This window comes from Python bivittatus, unplaced genomic scaffold, assembly GCF_059951505.1.
Source record: "Python bivittatus isolate LINGU-HERP-01145 unplaced genomic scaffold, Pbiv_v1 ctg000610_np1212, whole genome shotgun sequence".
Lineage (NCBI taxonomy): Eukaryota > Metazoa > Chordata > Lepidosauria > Squamata > Pythonidae > Python > Python bivittatus.
In genome coordinates this window covers 175,221-195,822 of record NW_028277088.1, presented here as the reverse complement: position 1 = coordinate 195,822, position 20,602 = coordinate 175,221, and the positions used below count along the sequence as shown (strand labels likewise).

The window sequence follows — 20,602 nt, the reverse complement described above, 5'->3', positions numbered from 1 at the left end:
CCAACGGCCCCTCCTCCGCTTCCTGCATCAGCTCCTCAGGCATCTCCATTGCCAGCCCCCACGGGCTCTGCTGCTGCAGCAACCCCCGCAGCTGGGACTGCCCCCCCACTGCCTTTAACCTCTGCAGCTGCTTTTCAGCCAGCTTCTCAAGATTTTTTAGTGGCAGCTTCACAGTCACCAGTGGCTGTGAGTAGCCCTTCACATATCAGGACAGGACTTGTTTACAACACGGACTCTCCTGATATTTTTGTTGCTCCACTACGGGGGCAGGACCCTAATCTCCTTGCCCCTCTTAGACAAGTACCAATGGGCAACCAATTGGCTTTTATTCACACTCCTTTCACTACCAGTGATTTATTTAACTGGAGAGAAGGATTGCCTCCTTATCGTGAGTCTCCACAGCAATATGTGGATCTTGTTCAACGCATCATTTGTACTCAAGAAGGGCCTTCGGCTGCTTCATCAGAGTCGCCTGAGTGCTATAGAAGCCCTAAGTGTGCCAACAAACATCAAACAACTCCAAACATTTCTAGGCATAACTGGATATGCAAGACTTTGGATCCCTGGGTATTCCCTCCTTGCCAAGCCTCTGTACCAACTCACACAGAAAAATATGGCTTGGGAATGGACTGGAGAACATCAATCTGCTTGGCAGGAATTAAAGGACTCTCTTGCTAGAGCTACAGCCCTTGCTCTTCCTGATCAGTCTAAAGGCTTTGATTTATTTGTCACTGAGAAGCAAGGATGTGCACTAGGAGTCCTTACCCAGAAATTAGGCCCGGAAAAGGTTCCTGTTGCTTATCTATCCAAAACTCTGGATGCTGTGGTAAAAGGTTGGCCTGCTTGCCTTCGCTCAATTGCAGCTACAGCGCTTTTAATTCAAGAGACAGAAAAGATTTCTTTAGGAGCAACAGTTGATGTATATACACCCCACTCTGTACAGACATTACTGGAACAAAAACTTCCTGCATGGGCCACTTCAGCCCGATTGACTAAATATGCCAGCTTAATTTTGGAAAATGATTCAGTTAAACTGTTTCGCTGTGAGCAGCTCAATCCAGCCACCCTCCTGCCTCGACCATCAGAGGAGGTTAGCTCATTGGAAGGCCCCCATGACTGCCATCAGGTTTTAGAGATTATTGTTGGAATTCGCCCTGACCTCCAAGTTGAACCTTTTAACTTGGCAGAATGTCAGTTTTGGACTGATGGTTCTTCCTTTATTGAAAATGGGGTCCGCCAGACAGGTTTGGCTGTGGTCACCACTGATGGACCTATTTTGTTACGTAAGCTGCCCTCTCACTGGTCAGCACAGGCAGCTGAGCTGTTAGCCCTTATAGAAGCCTGTTATCTTGCCAAAGGGCAGACAGCCAATATTTTCACAGACAGCAGATACGCCTTTTTAGCTGCACACACACATGCAGCTCTCTGGAAAGCCCGGGGCTATGTGGGGGCAGATGGAAAAGCTCTGAAGATGAAACCACTGCTTGAAGAACTAGCTATGGCTGTGCGTTTGCCTACTCAATTAGCTATAGTTCATTGCAGAGGTCACCAGACTGATCGAGGTGAAATCTCCCGAGGCAATCGTGCTGCTGATTATTGGGCCAAACAAGCTGCTCGTAAGGGTGATGTCATGCCTGCAGAAACTCACCAGTTTTTACCCCTCATTCCTATAGAGCCTGATCACCCACTACCCCCTCTCTATGATCAAAGAGATCATCTTGATCCACAAGGAAAGTGGAAGGATGGGTGGTGGATTGTTAACAATCGTGTTCAGTTACCTCTTCAAATCCTATGGATGGTTGTCAAAAGAAGTCATGCTATGGCCCATTGTGGCCCCAAACCTCTTTTCAAGTGGCTTTCTCAAAGATACAGTAACAAGAAGCTGAGGCACCTCTGCCAAACAGCTGTGGCTCAATGTGCTATCTGCCACAGAAATAATCCAAGGAGTGGTAAATCTACTCCTTCAGGCCACCTTCGTACTGCTCAATACCCAGGAGAAGCCTGGCAAGTGGATTTTACTGAGCTTCCCAAAAGGGACCCAAAAATCATCTTTTGGTCTTTGTAGATTTGTTCTCTGGATGGCCTGAAGCCTTTCCTGCCTCATCTCAACGTGCAGGAGAAGTGGTCAAGGCCCTGGTGGAACACATCATCCCAAGATTCTCGGTCCCTAAAGGGTTAGAGTCAGATAATGGGAGACACTTTACTTCTGATGTCACTCAACAAGTTAGCAAATTCTTGGACATTCCTTGGCATCTACATTCCAGTTATCGGCCCCAGGCTTCAGCCAAAGTGGAACGTATGAACCGCTCTTTAAAGACTCAGCTTGCAAAGCTCTGTCAAGAAACCCAGCTCCCCTGGCCAAAGATGCTGCCCCTTGCTTTAACACGTATTAGGGCCATGCCCAGAGGGCCACTGATGTTGTCACCTTTTGAAATGCTTTATGGGAGACCGTTTGTATCTCATGAAGTGCTAACTGCATGGACAGGTGAAAAGAACATTTCTCAATATTTGCAGAAGCTGGCGCACGTCCTATCTTTTATTTCACTACAGGTTCGAGACGCCTTGCCAGTTGCTCCTGATGTACCACCCATCGCCCAGCCAGGCCAGTGGGTCAGAGTGAAGGAGCTGTTCCCATCTTGCACTGATCCAAAGTGGTCCGAGCCGAAGCAAGTACTCCTGAGCACGCCCACTGCTGTAAAAGTTGAAGGCATCAAAGCTTGGGTGCATGGATCCAGGATCAAGCAGGTGAAGGAACCCCCAGATACCTGGCAAGTTTCCTCAGTTGATGGACTTAAACTAAAATTGCAGCGCTCTCTAGCTTCACCAGCAGATCTTTTCAAGGACTAATTAGGTCCACCGGTAGAGGCCTAATTCAGGAACAGAAGATTTGAAACCATAGACTTTACCAGCCACACAAACACCTAGATGTGCTGGCTTGGTCACAACCCAAGTTGTGAAACTGACTACATAAGAAGCATCTTATGTTCAAAAGCAAAGGGAGGAAATGAAGGGCATTATTTTGATATACAATTTTATATTTTATATATACACAATTTTATATATGCTTCACACAATGTTTAACCATACCTGTAACAGTGCACTCTATTTTATTTCTAAAGGGTTAACTTGCTTTTGCTTTGTAAAGAGCACTGGTTTCTTCCCCCCTTATCTCTTTGCTGAATGCCAGATTGTCTTCGAAGAAACAATTAGATGAATACAAGTTGTTTGTTTTACCAAGCTTTTGCAACAGTCGTGGGGCCCTGCATTCCAGAGAGAGAGATAAGAAAAATCTTGTATGCCATTCTCTTGGTAACCAGAAGAATAAGTTACATTTAAGTTTACCTTTCTAAGAACCACCTTTCACTTGCTCAGACCGTCCCAAAAATCCCTTGTATGGGTGTGAGGGGATGTACTATCTGATTACAGATTTACATGTCTATAAAGTCTCTGATGTTTGTGTTGTAAGGTGTGATTTCATCAACCTCTCTTCTGAATGTGTTGATTGGGGTCACCCAGCTGTGTCTTGATCAAAATACATCTGTTATCTTAAAGAAGCCTCGTCTCAAGTCTTTTTATTTGGCTTTATTGAGACTTGGGAAATAAAAGGTGCCATACAGTTTTAGGGAGAGAGAGATCAGATTGCCGTAAAAAAGGTTTTGCTGAATTGCTGCCCGGCGCCCAGGGGCGTCGACCTTCCTTTCCAAGGGAACGGAAAGCCAGCCTTGCAGGGGCCGTCTCTGACCGGGCTTTCTGCCTCCAGCTGCCTCCCTCGGCCCGCGCGGGCAGGACAGGTGGCCTGCGGGTAAAGGGCGGACTTGAACGTGCCAGGGCCTTTTTTTGGGGCGAGGCTTGCCCGGGCTGGTGCAGCGGTTGGCACCGGGTCACCTCAGGCGCAGAGCTGCCCACGGCCTGTGGTAAAAGGCGTCAAGGTGGCAGCTGCGACAGGGCACACTTGCATGTGCCACAGATAAAAAAGAGGCGGAGGTTCAATTGCACCGCTGCAGGAGTGATCCTGGGGTTTACGAGCACGTGCAGCGCCGGCTGGGAAGGGGCTGAGCGCAATGAGCGGGGCGGGGGGGTGCGCCACACCCCCGGCCCGTCAGCCCCGCGAGGTAGCCCAGCTCAAGCGGCAAAAGCCGCAGCTGCGCCCTCGGCTGCCGTGCAGCGGAGCCCCGGACGCCCCGGTGTTTCTCTGCAGCAAACGATGGGGGGGCGGGGGTCTCCCAAGCTGGTTTCTCGCGCCCCCCTCCCCAGCCCCCCACGGCCCTTGCTCTTCCCCGCCCGCGGCCAGCCCACAGTCCGCCGTGCGCGAAACAAGCCACACAAATCTCTCTGGGTTAACCAAAAGTAAGTAGTTTATTAAAAGCGTTTGCAGAGGCTGGCGGGCCTCACGGCGTGCAAGAGGGAAGCCGCCCCCAACTGCAAACCTCAGCATAATTATGCACATCCTTCTCCCGATCGCAAGTCCTCCCCGTTTCCCCACCGGCCGGCCGAGGCACTCCAGGTGCTCTCTCCTTCCGGCCGCGCTGATTCTCCCCGGCCCCTCCCACTCGTGGTAATTAGGTCAGGGCGTTAGTTAATATTCATCAGTTCATTACTCATGCGTACTTCTGTCTTTAAGCTCCGGATTTCAGCTAATTATCTACCTTGTCTCGCGCAAGGAGGCGACTTCCCCTCCATCTGCAGCTACTTGATAACCATAACGCTACTTCCTCATCTCTCACAATCCACCCTTTTTCTATTTTCTCCCTTATGGTTATCACCTCCATACTGTTTTTCCCTAAACCTCCGTAACATCATTCTAGCTTCTTCTTTATTCATGGATCGTCCCATCCTTTTACAGGTTTCTCTTATCAATTCTATGATGCATGGTAGGCGTTGTATACAAACGCAGCATAAAATACCTACAAAACTATCATCATTCCTACTACGAGCACATTCTTAACCCAACTCCCTACATCAGGAAACCATTCATCCAAAAATCCAAAGGGGTTCCACTTACCATTCCATCTCTTTGATTCATCCTCATGTTTTTCTACTATAGCGTGTTCCATAACTTCCATTGTCTTATTGATATCCATTTGGTTATTATGAATATATACACAGCAATGTGAACGTACAACAACACAGACTCCTCCTTGAGCTGCCAGTAACATGTCTAAAGCTTCCCTATTTTGTAAGACCACCCACCTAATTTCTCCTTGCTCTTGATTTAATTTCTGCAACCCTTCTAGTTTTATTAAACATCCATTCCGTCCAATTACTTAATTTAACCAGATCCCTAAAGTTCAGTGCTACTCCTAGCGAAGGTATAATTAACCTAAGTAGCCTCTCCCCATCACGACTGCTTGTTTTTAGAGGGCTCTTTGCTTCTACTTCTCTTTTGTTTCTAATACGATGTTGGGTCATGTTCTTTGATCCTGAGGGCTGGGGCCACTCTTCCCAAGGTACATGTTCCTTCCCAATATGGGGGTATTGCTTTATATGCCCTCCGACCACATAACAACCACCACCCTCCTAGCAAGGAGGTGTGCCTTTTGGCATGATCCGCAGGAGCTACCGCTGACTGGATTAACGATCTAATAGTGTTACATGCTGAACCCCCCATACCCCTGTTACCTGATATCTTTTCATTACACTCATACTCTGATATGTTTTGATACGTAAAGCTAGGATCAGTCATGTTATACATTCCATCTATGTCAATAGTTTCATCACAGTTTGAATAAGTGCCCAAATCAACAGTATTATTGCTAGTGTTGTTAACATGCTTCCAACAATATGGTGCCTTATCCTGTATTCTAGATCCTGTCAATACCATTGTATTATTAATCTCAACTGATACAAGTGCTCCCCTCACCCGGGATCTTAACCATTCAGTTTTATTTAGTGGTATTGCCTCCATAGGGAGTCCATCATTAGCTTTAGCAGGCATACGTTGACATACCAAGCAATTGGTTATATTGCTGGTCTCAATTTGTTGCAAATACTCCTCCACTCTCCTAATCGAAGTGTTTTGTTTCCAAAGTCCTAATTGTATCTCTTGCCTATTTCTTTCTGCTTGAATTACCCATTCTATCTGACAGAGCAATAAGACCTGTAAACCCCATTTTAGTGATAATCCCATTGTAATTCGGTTCCAAATCTTCAATTATCACAATATCACACTCTTCCTCTAAAAGTATAGGGCCACAAGCCACACAATAAACAGTAATCCAGATATAACCCCACCCACTATATCCCCTGGGTGTATCATTAAGCTTTATTGTCTCCACAACTTGAGTTTGAGGGGCTCGTTGGCAGCGTCACTAATCCGCTCCTTTGGTTCTCCACCGGTCCTTTCACTCTGGTATAAGGGTCCACCCTTTTTCTTTTGTTCGGACTGCAGTTTCGATGGTTAGGAGAACCTGATGTGGTCCTTCCCACTGGGGTTGGAGTTTCTCTTCTTTCCAACTTTTTATTAGGACCCAATTTCCTGGCTGGAACCGGTGAACTGCAAACTCGAGCGGTGGGGTTTGTGCCAACAGACCCTTTTTCCTGAGGATAGAAATAGATCTGGTCAGATCAAGCACATACTTTCTTATGATTCTATCTTTTAATTCTAATGCATTTTCTCCCCATTCAGTCCACATATACGGAACACCAAACATCATTTCCTATGGAGACAATCCTATATCTCTTCGGGGCTTTGTTCTAAGTCTCAACAGAGCTAGGGGTAAACATTTTGTCCATGGTAGTTGTAACTCCAACATCAGCTTACTTAGAGCCTCTTTTAACATGCTATTGGCCCGTTCAATTCGATGATGGATGCCAAGGCGTATGACGGTCCCACTGGATATTTAGAGCTTGCATCACTCCCTGCAACACCTCTGCAGTGAAGTGACTTCTGGAATCACTATCTACCTTAGAGATCATCCCATACCTAGGTATTATTTGCTCTAAAATAATTTTTATTACCATCCTTGCAGTAGCTGCCCTTGTGGGAAAAGCCTCCCCCCAACCAGTCAAATGATCCACTATTACCAATAGATACCTCATGCGACCACTAGGTGGCAGCTCGGAATAATCGACTTGAATACATTGGAAGGGCCTCAAAGCTGGAGGTCTTCCTCCTTGCGCTTTTTGTCTTGAAGCTTGTCTGTTAATTTTCTTACATATCATACATTTCTCAGTTACTTGTTTTGCTACTGTATAAATTCCCATGCACCCATACTTCTTTACAAAAAGGTCTACTAAAGCTTGAATTCCCCAATGAGTGCTGTCGTGCAAAGTGTTTGGTATTTCCCTGGCCAAAGTTTTGTTCAATATTTGTCTCCCATCTGGTAAAATCCACTTCCCTGACTCATCTTCATTTGCTCCTATTCTTTTTAATTCTTCTTTTTCTCTTTCCTCAAACACTGGTATGTGCCCTTTAACTCCTGGGAGTGTAGGGGTAAGGTACTTTATTTCTTCATCCTCTTCTTCAGCTCCCGCCTCCTTTGCCTCCATATCTGCTAAATTATTTCCCACGGCTCCAAAACTACCTCCTTTCTGATGCCCATCAACATGCACCACCGCTATTTCTGTTGGTAGCATAAGGGCTTGCATTACTTCCTTTATCAAGTCCTCATGCACCAATCCCTTTCCTTTACTAGTCATTAACCCTCTTTCTAACCAGATTTTCCCAAATGTTTGTTCAACTCCAAATGCATATTTGGAGTCTGTATACACGGTCCCTATTTTCCCATCTAGAAGACAGAGAGCCTGTTTTAGTGCATACAATTCACAAGTCTGGGCTGACCAATGCTTTGGCAAACTTCCCACTTCCAGTACCACTTTCTCTCTACCATCAATTACAGCATATCCATTCTGCCTTTTCCCCTTTATTACTCTAGAAGACCCATCTATAAAGAGATGTTCCCCTTCTTCTAATGGTGCTTCCAGTAAATCAGGGCGTATTTTGGTTTGTAAATCTATTACATCCATACAGTAGTGTTCAAGATCTTCCTGTTCTCCCCGTTCATTGGCTACAAACTGGGCAGGGTTTAAATTTGGATCTGTTGTTAAAGTCAAATCAGGCTTCTCCATTAAAATAGCCTCATACTTAAGAACCCGAGAGTCTGTGAGCCATCGTCCTGCTTTTTGGTGCAAAATAGCCCTCACTTGGTGTGGGGTGCTAACTACCAATGCTCCCACACAGGTTCGTTTCCTGCTCTCCTGCACCAATATTGCAGTGGCTGCCACGGCTTGTACACCGACTGGCCAACCTCTGATTACAGGGTCCATTATTTTGGAGAGAAAGGCTACGGGTTTTCTTTGCCCTGCCCACTTCTGAGACAATACTCCCTGAGCAATGCCATTCTCAGGGCTTGCATGTAAGTGAAATGGTTTCTCCAGGTTAGGTAGGCTCAACACTGGAGCTTAGCTGAGGGCCTTCTTCAAAGTCTCAAAGTTCCCCAAGTCACTTCCCTGCCACTTTAAACACCAAGGTTCCTCCTCCAACAGTTTAGCACACAAGTTTCTAGTCAGAGCGGCATAATTGTCAATCCATAATCGACAATATCCAACTAAACCCAAAAATTTCCTCAACTCCTTCTTTGTCTTAGGTAAGGGTTGAGTCAGGATTCCTTCAATCCTGCTAGGAGATATTTTCCTTCTCCCTTCACTAATTAAGTGTCCTAAATATTTAACTTCTTTCTCCACATATTGCAATTTACTTTTAGATACTCTTAATCCTTTTTCTCCTAAAAAATCTAGCAACTGGTTAGTAGCCTGTCTCACCTCATTTTGCTTCTTGCCTGACACTAGTAGATCATCCACATATTGAATTAAGGTTATTTGTTTAGGCAAAGTCAATTCTCCCAACACCTGTTCTAGTATTTGCCCGAATAAGTTTGGGGACTCTGTAAACCTTTGGGGCAAAACAGTCCATTGATACTGTTGCTTTCTCCCTGTATGGGGATTCTCCCATTCAAAAGCAAACATGGGGCGGGAATCCTCATGCAAGGGGCAAGTCCAGAATGCATCTTTTAAATCTACCACACTGAACCGTGTGTGTTCTGGTGGGATCCTTCCCAATAGCTTATATGGATTGGGGGCCCCTGGGGGCCTTGTTAGCACTATTGAGTTCAGCAGCCTCAGAGCCTGAACCATTCGATAGGTCCCATCTGGTTTCCTAACAGGTAGGACAGGAGTGTTATATGGGGACATTGAAGGTTCTATAAGGCCATCTTTTAGGAGACCGTCTATCACTGGTTGTAGTCCTTTCCTCCCCTCCAAGGAGAGGTTATATTGTTTCCGCCTAATTATTTCATTCAGTTGCTTCAATTGGACACGCAGAGGTGGTATTTGTAATCCCCCTCTGTTCCCATCCTTGACCCATACAATTGGATTAATTTGCTGTTCATCTTCTTCCCTTAGCACGCACATCTTCTCATTATTACTGTCATTTTCAAATTTAATGTGTAAGTTTAACAAAGTCAAGGCATCCCTGCCTAATAAATTTACACCTGCCTCTGGTATGTACGGCATTTCTAGTTTCACTTTATTTCGTTTTTCAATTCCAATTTCAGTCTCCCTTAATTTATTCACTAAGAAGGTTTCTCCTTTGACTCCAGAAACTTTCATGGTTTGCCCACTTAGTTGTAGGCCCAAGGGCATGCAGGCTAGAGACGTTCGTGATGCCCCTGTGTCTATTAAAAAGGTAACCTCTTCTTCCCTGGATCCCACTAACAAATTTATCAAGGGCTCTTAGTGAGACCCCAATATCAAGTGCCCCTGACCCCCCTAGTCCTCAGTTTCCACTAAGTTATAGATCTGCCTCTCCCTTTCCACTAGGGGCAATCTGTCTTAAAATTACCTATTTGGCCACAGCAGAAGCACTTTTGCGGGCCTCGTTCCCTTTTTCTGAAGGGTTGTTTAGAGAAATTAGGTCTCCCAGCCAGAGTTGGGCGCCTCCGAAAATGACTATTACCTTGAGGCTGAGATTCTCTCCTTTTCTCCGCTGGTTCTTGTTTTTTTTACTATTTCCTGCACCGTTGTTACCATGATTTTTCCCTTTTGTTTTATTTTCTCATCTTCCCTTCTTACATACACTTTCTGGGCCTCTTTCAACAAATCATTTAAAGGTTTTTCAGCCCAGTCATCTAATTTTTGGAGTTTCTTTTGTATATCTGGCCAGGCCTTCGTTACAAAATTTACTTTTAAAAGTGCCTGTGCAGTAGCCTCCTCAGGGTCCATACCAGAATATTTCCTCATTGCATCTTTTAACCTTTGCAAAAAGGCTGAGGGGGGCTCATCTTTTTCCTGTCTTAAATCAAATGCTTTAGCCATATTCTGGGATTTTGGAACAGCTTTTTTCATTCCTTTGACTATCATGCTTCTCAAAACTTCCATATTAGTTCTATGGGCTGCATTGTTATTATCCCAATTAGGTCTTGCCAATGGAAATTTCTGCTGCCCTATACATAATATTATTGTTTCCTGTGGGTGGATGTTCTCTTTCCCACACTCTGATGGCGGAGGCTCTAATTAACTGCCTCTCCTCTCCTGTAAAGAGGGTGGTCAGCATTGCCATCATTTCCTCCCAGGTGTACACATTAGGTCCTAATAAATTATCAAACTGCTCCGCTACTCCTCCCCGCAACGGGTCCTCTACCAGGCTCTTTAGGTCCTGTTTAACTGCCCGTACCTCAGAGCTTTTCAACGGGCCCTGAACATAACTAATTACCGGTTGGCCCAATGCGTTTAACCCAGAGGGTACTTCCCTTAAAGGGACGCGGTGGCGCAGCGGCTTAATGACGCTGAAAGTTGCTGGCCAGAAATGGCTGATGCTTCAGCGGTTCGAGTCCAGCCTTCGCGTTAGCAGGGTGAGCTGCTGTTTCCTCCCCAGTTCCTGTTAACCCAACAGGTCGAAAACTCACGTGAGTAGATAAATGGGGACTCTCACTCCGGTGGGAGGAAAAATGCTGGCGGCGCCTTGCAAAAGGAGTCGGGAGCAGTTGCTGGGTAGCACAACCGCCCTCGCCCGAAAAAGGGCGCAGAGCAACGGAAACCCTGCCTCCTGCACGCGCCAGCCGGGCTCTGCTCTAGGAAGGAGGCTCTGGCAAACCACTTCCAAAACACCTTGCCTTGAAAACTGCAAAGGACTCGTCCAAGCAGTCACTGCAGGGTCGGTAACGACTGAGTGCAGATTAAAAAAAAAAACTTCCCTTAAAGGGAAGATCTGCTGTGATTTTAACCTCTCCTCCCGTTGGCGGTGTCTACGGGCTCGTTCCGCTTCTAACTCATCTTCGGTAAAAGGTAAGCTTTTAAAATCCTTTTTACACTGGTCAAGTTCTCTTTTCAACTTTGCATAATTTGGTCTATTATCTTGTGGAATGGGAGTCCTATAAGCTGGATTGTGAGGAGGGGGCAAATATTTCTTATTTTCTACTGTTTCCTCCAAGGAAGTCCCAGGGTTCAACGGGAGGGGGCTTTATTTCCTCTTTCTCCGGGTCCGCATTAGGGCATAACCCAGCTCTTTACATTCCTTAGGGCTTCTCCTAAGCACGTACTCACATAACCCTCAACGTCTGACACGATCGTTGGATCCAAACCGCGGCCACAAATTCCCGACTGATCTAAGGGTTTTCTGCCCCACGTGGAACAACAGAAGGGTTCGTTTTCTCTCGTCCGGGTCTCTCGTAGCCCCTCCGGACGGGAGTTCGCCAGGAGGACTTTCGGGGGGGACTCCTGGCGCTTCCCCAGACTTCCCCTTTCTCCCGGATGGTCCACCGCCCGCGCGCTTCGTCCGTCTCCGGCCAGCCGCCTCGCCTCCACTCGCGTCGCTCTGCCACGGCCCCGGGGGGCGCCGCGCGGGCCTCACGCCCCCCCCGGGCAAGCCCGTCGCCTGCACCAGCCCCGCGCCCCAACCGCCCAGGCAGCACCTTCCGCCCTCGCGCCGTTCTCGCCCGGGCCCGTGCACGAAGCCGCCGGCTGAGGTCCGGCCGAGCTCGCTCCTCCCCCGGTTTCCGTTTTCTTTCCACTCCGCGGCTGACCGCTGCTTACCGCGCTGGGTCCCCACGGGGCCGGGGCCGGGGGAATCGGCAGGGCGCGCCCTCCTCCCCTGGGGCGCCCCACGCTGGGCGCCAGCTGCGCGAAACAAGCCCCGGGTTAACCGAAAGGAGGGGCTCACTGGACGCGCTCGCAGAGGCCGGGCAGGCGGGAGGCTCCGGGGACGCTCCTTCCGGCCGCTCTAGGAGTCTCCCCGCCTCCTACGTCGCGCGTTGAGCGCAACTAGGTGCTTACGTGCGCGGGGCGGGCCAGCCAGTAGTCATCAGCTCATTGCGCATGCGTACTTCCGTCCTCCTAAGCGCCGGTTTCAGCTGATCGCATCACCCTGATAAAGATGGCCCCAAACGAGTTCCTTCCCCGCTTGTCTCGCGCAAGGAGGCCACTTCCCTCCGCCCGCAACTAGTTCATGACCGTAACGCCACTTCCTCATCGCTCACAGCCGCGGCCCGGGGCCCCCCTGCCGCCCCTCGCCCGCCTGCCCGCGAAGGCGGGCGCCCCAGGGGCAGGCGGCGGGTGGGGAGTCCCGGGCGCGAATCCGGCGCCCGGGGAGACCCGCCTCCGCTTCGGCTCCCCGGCCCGGCCCGGCCCGGCCCGGCCCTTCCGGAGGGCCGTGGCGTCGCCGGGCCACGAGGGCGGCCCTCGCGTTCGGGCCCCGGCCCGGCCTCCGCCGCGGCCCAGAGGAGGGGAGCGGCGGGTCGGGTCGGGTCTCCTCGGGCGGGACCCGCGACCAGGCCCGGCGGCGCGAGCGAGGAGAGCGGGGCGCCGGGAGAGGGCCCAGGCCGGCCGGTCGGCGCCCCCGCCCTCCGCCGCCCCGCCCCGCCGCGGCGCCTGCTGGGAGCTGTAGTCCGGGCCTCCCTGCGCGGCCGAGCCTCTGCCGGAGCGGCGGGCGGCGCGGGGCTCCGAGCCAGGCGGCCTGCGGCGAGCGCGGCCGGCGGGCGGGGCGGGGCGGGGCAGGAGGGCGAGGGCGGCGACGCGCCCGGCCCGGCCCGGCGGACCCGATCCTGCCCCGCGCCCCCGCCGCGCGCCCCCGCGGCGGGCCGGCCGGGGCGCCTCTCCCGCTCCCGCGGATGGTAAGGCGGGCGCGCGGCCTCGGGGAGCGGGCGGCGGCGCCGGGACAAAGGCCCGCGGGACCCCCGCCGCGCGGCCTGCTGCTGCTGCGGGCCGGGGGCGGTGCCGGGGCCGGGGCGGCTGCGCGGCCCCCCGCGCCCGTTTCTCCGTCCGGCGGGGCGGGCGGCCGGGCCCGGCCGGCCCTCGGATGGGGGACCACCAGGAGTCCCGGCGCTCGGGAGGAGCCGCCTCCGGCGGTCACGTGGGCGCCCGGCCCGGGACTCGCGCGGGCGCCGGGACGGGACGGGCCGGGAGCGCCCGTCCCCGGGAAGGCCCGGCGGGCCGATGCTCCTGGAAGGCGGCCAGCGGGCGCCAGGCTGCTGCCACGGGGGAGGCCCCAGGGGCCCCGGGCCTCTCCCTCCGGGCGGGCGGGGGCGCGCGCGCTTGGCGGCGGGGCCCGAGGCAGACCTTCCCCGGCCCTTGGCTTGGCCGGGCGCCGCCCTCCCCGGGAGGCCCCCCGGCCGTGCTCGCGAGCCAAGCGAGCTGGTGCTGCCCCTGTTCCTGGGGAAGGCCTTAAGGCAGAGTTGAGCGGGAGGCACACTTTGCGTATGCCCAGAGGCCTAGCTGGCCATCCAGACCCAGCCCTGGCCAGCCCCCCCTCGGGGGCGGGAGTTGGGAAAGCAGCCAGAGGGCGTTGAGGGGAGGAAAGCGGGGCAGCCCGGGGAGGGGAGGGCAGGAAGGGGGGGCAGCGGGGCAGAAGAGGCCAAGCAGGAAGAGGTGGGGAGAAGGCCAGCGGGGCGGGGGGAGGAAGAGGCGGGGATGCAGGAAGTGATGGTGGGTGTCTGCCCAGGCGGGGGCCAAAGGGGTGGACCTGGGAGGCTGCTGACCAGCTGGCCGGGGGCCTTGCTGTTCCCTCCCCCCTCCTCCAGGCAGAGATAAGGAGGACCTGTTTGGTTGCAGAGGAAGGAAACTGGGGTTGTTGCCAAACCCGTCCCCTCTTTTTCCCCCTTCTTGTGGCCTGAAGCAGAACAATGTTCATTTTCAAAAGAAAAATAAAAGCAGGGAGGGCCTTTGTGAACTGCAGGGCCCGGAGCGCTTGGCAGGCAGGCAGGCAGACGGATTGCGGTCTACCTGCAAAGAATCACAGACTGGCCCCGGGCTCCGAGGGTGCAAGCCGCTCTGGACCACCCAAGTGTCTGCTTCTGCAAATGGGGAAGAGCCCCGGGCTCCTGCACCTGGTGCTTCTGCTGCCTTTGGAAGCCAAAAGCCGGATCCTGAACGGGTCTCGGCAAAAGCAGCGCGCTTGGGGCACCTTCAGGACGCCGGCAAAGCTGGGTGCAATGCGGATGAGTGAAGTCTTGAGGCGGGGGGGTCTTGGGCATCCAAGGAGCTTTCCCAAGCCTTGGGCCACCGACGTGTGCGGCAGCCCCTCTCTGGCTCCACTGGGCCAGGATGCTTCTGCCTCTGGAGGCGCGGTGGGATCCTTTCGCAAACAGTCCCTTCCTGAACTCTCAGAACGGCATCGGGTTCCCTTTACGTCCACCCACCCTTTGTTCCTCCGGTCGTAGCTCCGGGTAAGGCAGCGTGTCATCCTGCCAGGGGCAAGGAGGAAGGAAGGAGGGCCAGATTTCAGCCGGGCCTCCGCTGGAGCAGCCCAGCCACAAATGGGAGTCTGCAGGAGGGTTGCATCTCTGCCATGTGGCATCTCCAGATGTGGGCAGCGGGACGGAGAGCCAGTACTCATAGCAAGACCTGGCTGGATTGGGGCCTGTTAGGCTAACCTAAATGGGTACGCGCAGAATCCTAATTGGTGCACGGGCCTCATTCATTGCAGGTGCCGGTGCGGTGTGAGGACGCGGCCCTTCATCTCGGCCCAGAGCACTGGCGAGGCTGGGCGGTGCATGAAGACACCATGCGGGAGAATTACGGGGCTGCGATTGCTCTGGGTAAGGGGGTAGCCTTTTTGACTGCTGGGCTTGTGGGGGGGGGTCAGTCTCTCCTTGCCTTCCCTGAGGATCAGCAGGCAGAGGTTCATCCGGGAGAGATCTGGTAGGATTGGGGCTAGTGTGGTTGAGGAAGAGATGCTGCTCGCAGGACTGTGAGGGAGATGACTGCCTGGGGTGCATTTGGCACACAGGACTGCATGTAAAGCATTCGGTTAAAAGCCCCACAGCTCTCCCTCCCCCACGGCAGCGTCCGTCCTCTGCCGGGCACCCGACTGCCTCACATGCAGCACCATTCTTAAGCGGCACGTGTCAGCGAAGGCCGTTCTGGATTGGACCGTGGTGCTGGGCCTTCTGCCTTGGTCTTGCTCCCTCCTCGGGCTGCCGGTCGGCCCCGCAGGGATCTGTGAGCCACCCCAGCTGAGGATTCAGGGTGCGGGAGCCCCAAAACCCTGGAAGGCATTAGGTGGGGAAAATGGCCGCCCTGGGTCCTGGGTTCCTTCTGAGGGCAGGTCCTTGCCTGGCTCCACCTGAGCCTGGGAAGCCAGTCCTTGCGGGGCCCGCGTGGTTGCCTCGGGGGTATTCCGCCTGGCGCTCGCGAAGGACTCGCAGCCGCTTGGATTGAAACAGTGGAAGGTGCTGCAAGGTGGTGCTGACACAACAGGTTGAGGTCCGAGGGGGCCACAGAGCCCCCATTCCGAAGGAGCTCCATGAAGGCAGAGCAGATCGCTGGAGCCTCCCCGGATCACACAGGCCCCTTCGCGCCATTAGGGCTTTTCAGCAGACACGATCGGCAGTCACCTTGAGGCTACCCTGGCCGAGTTTGCACAATCCACTGGACCTGGTTCGTGAAGGGAACCGTCTGGTTCACTCATTATGCTGAACCATCAATTAACCAGCCAGGCTGGGTCCATGCCGTGCAGGACAGCACCCCAAAGAACCCCAGTTAAGGCCAGCCGGATGTTACGCCACTTGGACCGGTGGGCTGCCCTGCATGGGCCCAGCTGCTTGGGGGACGCACTGATCCACCATCCCAAGGGCTTTGCGCTGCCCGGCCTCCTCCTCTCCGGCTCTCACCAACCGGGTCTTTCTTCTCTGCAGGCTCCCCAGTCACCAAACCCGAGATTGTTCCCCAGGAAGGGGGCCTGTTACCAGTGAAGGCCCAGGGGGCCAGGGAGCTGCAGCAGGCGCCTGATGCAGGTCAGGGGATGGGTGGACGCCCCGCAGAAAACCGCCTGGGTGGCCAAGACCCCAGAGCCAGTGCTGGGGGGGACGTGGTTGGCAGCTGGTGGAGAGGAGTTGGGGGACGGACAGGGCTGTTGAGCTGCCTGCTCGGGGCACGGCTCCCCCAGCTGAGTGGGGAAGAGACTCCAGGGTGGCTCGGACTTTGCATCAAGCAGAGCAAAGAGCAAGTGGCTGGGTCGGTCTGCTGCTGCGGGGGGTCCCAGGAGTCATTTTACTCCCCTGCTGCCTGGGTGCAAGGCGCAGTAGACGCCCGGAGGCATCCAGCCTAGCACAGCGCATTCATGTTTCTTGCCTCCCGGGCAGGTTCCGGCCCTCCAGGCATTGAGCTGGCCGTCAAGGGTGAGCAGCGGCTACAGGCGGCAGCGGTCGGACCAAATGGACCCGGAGAGCCAAAGGACCCAGCCAGGAGCTGCCCAGGTAAGGAGGCTGAGCAGGAGTCAAACGTGGGAGTGCAGGACCCACGCCGTTGGGGGCGGGGGGTGGCTCTCAACGCTGCCACTTCAGCTCGCTGCCACTTCAGCTCGGTCCTGATCAATGCTCAGCTTCTCGATCCTGCTTAAGAGTGCCTCTGAGTTTATGCAGAGTGCATGTATCTCATCATTGTGGTTCCAGAAAGGCTGGGTCCTCAATTTGAAAATGAAGTACTGGAGAAGGGTGGCCCTGGCCTCTTCCTTTTCTGAACTGCTCTTCCATTGCCCAACCTGGCCACAAATTGTTTCTTCTGCCCCGGCTGGAGGAGGGCCCCCCACCCCCCAATCTCTGGGGCAGCAGCTGCCACTTCTGGAAGCTGCTGAACTCTGCTTCGCGACCGGCTGAATGCCGGGGGCCTCTGTGTGAATTTATTTGCTAGAGCTGCTCCTGGCCAGTGGGGGCCTCTTCCTTTCATCCCCCAACCCTCACCCTGTGAAGTAGGCTGGGCTGAGCCGTTTCCGGGGGTGAGGGGAGTCTTGACCCCGAGTCCCCCCCATCCCTGTCCACTCAGCCGAAGGGATCCGCTCGTGGGGCTGACTTTGCTGCCTCCCTGCTGCTTGCCTTCATGCCGTCTGACCTCCTTCCTTCAACCCCGTCTGCAGGCGAGTGGCTCATCCGGACGGTGAAGGTGGAAGCAGAAGACTATTCGGAGTGGCCGGCCGGTCTGAGCACGGAGGCGCTGTTCACGGGGCTGCCGCTGGCAAGCGCCTGCAAGTCGGAGGACAGGGTCCTGGGCCCAGAGTACAAGGACGGGGGCGGCCTGGGCGAGCTGCCCGGCCTGGCCCTTCAGCAGTGGCAGATGCTGAGCGAGGACAAGCCGCCGGGCTGTCCCCGCTGCGAGCATCCGGCCGCCCCGCTCGGAGGCAGCCTTGGGGACCCCCGGCCGCGGCCCTTCGCCTGCCCCCAGTGCGGCAAGGCCTTTGGGAAGAAGGCCCACCTGACCCGCCACGCCCGCGTCCACACCGGGGAGCGCCCCTTTGCCTGCACCCACTGCGGCCGCCGCTTCTCCCAGAAGATCCACCTGGGCTCGCACGAGCGGGTGCACACCGGGGAGCGCCCCTTCCCTTGCGACCGCTGCCCCAAGAGTTTCCGCAAGAAGACCCACCTGGTGCGCCACCAGCTCACCCACACGGGAGAGCGGCCCCACGCCTGCTCGCTCTGCACCCGCAGCTTTGTACACCGTCGGCACCTGCTGCGGCACCAGCGCCTGCATGAGGAGGGGGCGGCCCCCCCCGGGGACCATTTTGAACTGGGGCAAGCCGTGCCCTCTTGCGGGAATGGCCTGGTGCTAGGGCAAGGTGTAGGCCTCAGTGGAGGCTTCCCCCAGTCCGGAGAGGCCGCGGCTGCTGTGCTGGGGCAGGCCTGCAGGGTCCAGGGAGACCGAGGACAAGCTGCCGTCCCATACAGGGCTGGGATGGAGCTGGGGAAGTTCCCCACCTCCTGCGCAGGGCACGGGGAGCCCGACCAGGGCCCCCTCCTCTTTAAGGCTGAGGCCGAGCCAGAGCTGGCCGGGCTCCTGGGCACCGACCGTGCCCTGGAGAGGGACAGCCGGCCCCTGGGGGAAGCCTTTCCTGAGCCAGGAGGCTGTGGAGCCCTCTGCGGGGTGGAGGCAGCAGAGGGCCCCCCTTGCCTGGAACAGGTTGGCAAGGCTGAATCCGAGGAGGACGCCGGCGCCAGCCAGCAGCCGGAAGAGAAACCCTTCCTGTGCTCCGACTGCGGGAAGGCCTTCGCCTGGAGGAAGAACCTGGCCTCCCACCAGCGGCTCCACGCCGAGGGGGGGCGCCCCTTCTCCTGCGCCGAGTGCGGCAGGGGCTTCAGCGACAAGCGTCACTTGACGGCGCACTTGCGCGGCCACATGGGCTTGCTGCCGTACGCGTGCCCCCACTGCGAACGAAGCTTTGCGCATCGGGCTGGGCTGGCCGCCCATCAGTGTGGGGGCCACGTGGGGCAGCGCCCCTTCGCCTGCAGTGAGTGTGGCCGCTGCTTCGCCCACAAGAGGCATCTGCAGAGACACTGGCGCAACCAGCACTCGGCGGAGCGCCCCTACTCCTGCGCCCAGTGCGGGCACACGTTTAGCACTCGGGCCAGCTTGCTGGCGCACGTCAAATCTCATGCCGGGCAGCGCCCATTTGCCTGCCCCCTGTGTGGGCGAGCCTTCAGCCGGAAATCGCACCTGGCCCGTCATGAGGCGGTGCACACGGGGCTGCGCCCCCACGCCTGCACTCAATGTCCCAGGCGCTTCAGCTCGAAGACCAACCTGGTGCGGCATCAGGCTGTGCACACAGGGCTGCGCCCATACATCTGCACCCACTGTGCCCGCAGTTTCAGCCGCAAGACCCACCTCTTGCGCCACGAGCGCACCCACACCAGCGCTCCTCTGCCCAGCACCGCCGGTTGGCTGACTGCCTTGCCGCAGAGTTCCCTGCTCCAGCCGCCCGAGCAGCGCCCGCCTCTCCTCTTGCCCATGGCCTTGGAGTCGCCCTGGCAGTGAGGAAACCCATATTCTGCCCTTTTTGTGCTGTGGACAGCAGTTAGCTTAGGGTGCCCTTTGTCCTTTGGAGCAAAGTCTGGCCCACCAAGGAACCCTTTCACAGCCTGAATAAAATGCAAGTTCAGCAAGCTGAAAATGACACATTTGCGTCTTTCCTGTAATTTCCAAAGTTTTGACCTTTGAGTGAGAGAATAAAATTAAGTGACCTGAACTACACCTAATTTATTCTATGATTGCCGGTCACTGAAGGCCTGGTTCTTCCTGTGGCTTTTAAGGTTCCTCCAGCGGTGGCCAAGATACCCTGATCCCTCTTATCGGTGCCGTAAAGAGAATCCACTTTGCTTTGTGGAGCACTAAATTCCGGAGGCGGCTGGGAAGCGGGCTTGCAACGAGCCAAGAATCCCCCAGATCTGGGTGGGTGTCCTGCCCGGCATCGGCTGCTTCTGGCAAAACACACCAGTATCCCGTGGTAGCTTCAGTTTTAAATAATAATGGAAAAGCTGTTTTTGGAAAAGAGTAGACAAATCATTTTAGTAGCATCGTAAGGCAAATATAAATTACATTTTGTAATCCTTTCTCTGATGTAAACAATAAAGAAATTGAATTCTGCCTCTTGTCCTAATTTTTTTCAGGGTGAAAGGCAGGCTTGGAAGACCGCTTGTGCCTTCAGGTCTTGTTTTTAGAACAGTAAAAATATACTATGGACCTTCCTACCCTTTCTAAGCGCTTTCAACTTTTTAGAATACTTCAGAAAAAAATAATTGGGAGAACATCCAAATACACGTTCCAAAACCGGCACTCCTCCAATCCGTTACCTGTGTGTGTTTTATCTACCAAATAAGCACCGTATAATGTTGCTTACCGTAGTCGTCTTTCCCCTGCACCGTTTGAGCACGAATGCCCCGTAGAAGAGAATCTGCAGCGCAGGGCTGCCCGCGTGGAGTCCTTGCTGCTCCCCGAGCTGGGTGGTGGGCTCGCTGACGTCCACTGCGAGGCAGTGTGGGGTTCGCCACCTGTTTATGTGCAGTAGCCGCCGCCTGTGTGGATGGGGGTGTGGCTTTCTCCTTGGCCGTGCCTTGATCAGGGTGCTGTGTTCTGCCTAGTAAACAATGTAGTAAACAATCAGGCGGAAAACAGCACTAATCAAGGAACCGCTCACACTTCGATGTTACCTAGTTGGGCCATGAAACGTCTGCAACCAAACCGCACGCTCAGCGGGCACCGAGGACTCCGCTGTCCAAAACGGGCAGGAAGTGCGTTCGGAGCCAGGTGCAGATGCTGAGCACCGCTCCTGAATTAGGCCCAGGAGGGGCTGGGGGTTCTGGGCTTCGTGCGTGGACCCAGCCCGTGTGGTGATCAACCATAAGAGCTG

At 54.5% G+C, this 20,602-nt stretch overlaps 1 protein-coding gene and 1 long non-coding RNA gene across 2 annotated transcripts; one reads left to right on the top strand and one right to left on the bottom strand.

Moving 5' to 3' along the window:
* Positions 1-5,868: 5,868 nt before the first annotated feature.
* Positions 5,869-12,261, bottom strand: LOC112541210 (uncharacterized). The gene is made up of 2 exons (XR_015797734.1): positions 12,028-12,261; positions 5,869-6,537 (listed from the first exon to the last, which is right to left on the bottom strand). It is a non-coding gene; the product is annotated as an uncharacterized LOC112541210 (long non-coding RNA).
* Positions 12,262-12,972: 711 nt separating this feature from the next.
* Positions 12,973-19,839, top strand: ZNF467 (zinc finger protein 467). Its single transcript, XM_088150029.1, has 5 exons — positions 12,973-13,103; positions 14,915-15,026; positions 16,125-16,223; positions 16,572-16,685; positions 17,342-19,839. Exons 1-5 carry the CDS (start codon positions 13,101-13,103, stop codon positions 19,228-19,230), a joined length of 2,217 nt encoding a protein of 738 aa, XP_088006155.1. The 5' UTR covers positions 12,973-13,100; the 3' UTR covers positions 19,231-19,839.
* Positions 19,840-20,602: the final 763 nt, after the last annotated feature.

Bases quoted from the DNA above. Each gene is read 5' to 3' on its own strand.
- ZNF467 (XM_088150029.1), top strand. The intron at 15,027-16,124 runs GTAAGGGGGTAG...TCTTCTCTGCAG, and splicing joins CGGGGCTGCGATTGCTCTGG to GCTCCCCAGTCACCAAACCC. The intron at 16,686-17,341 runs GTAAGGAGGCTG...CCCCGTCTGCAG, and splicing joins CCCAGCCAGGAGCTGCCCAG to GCGAGTGGCTCATCCGGACG.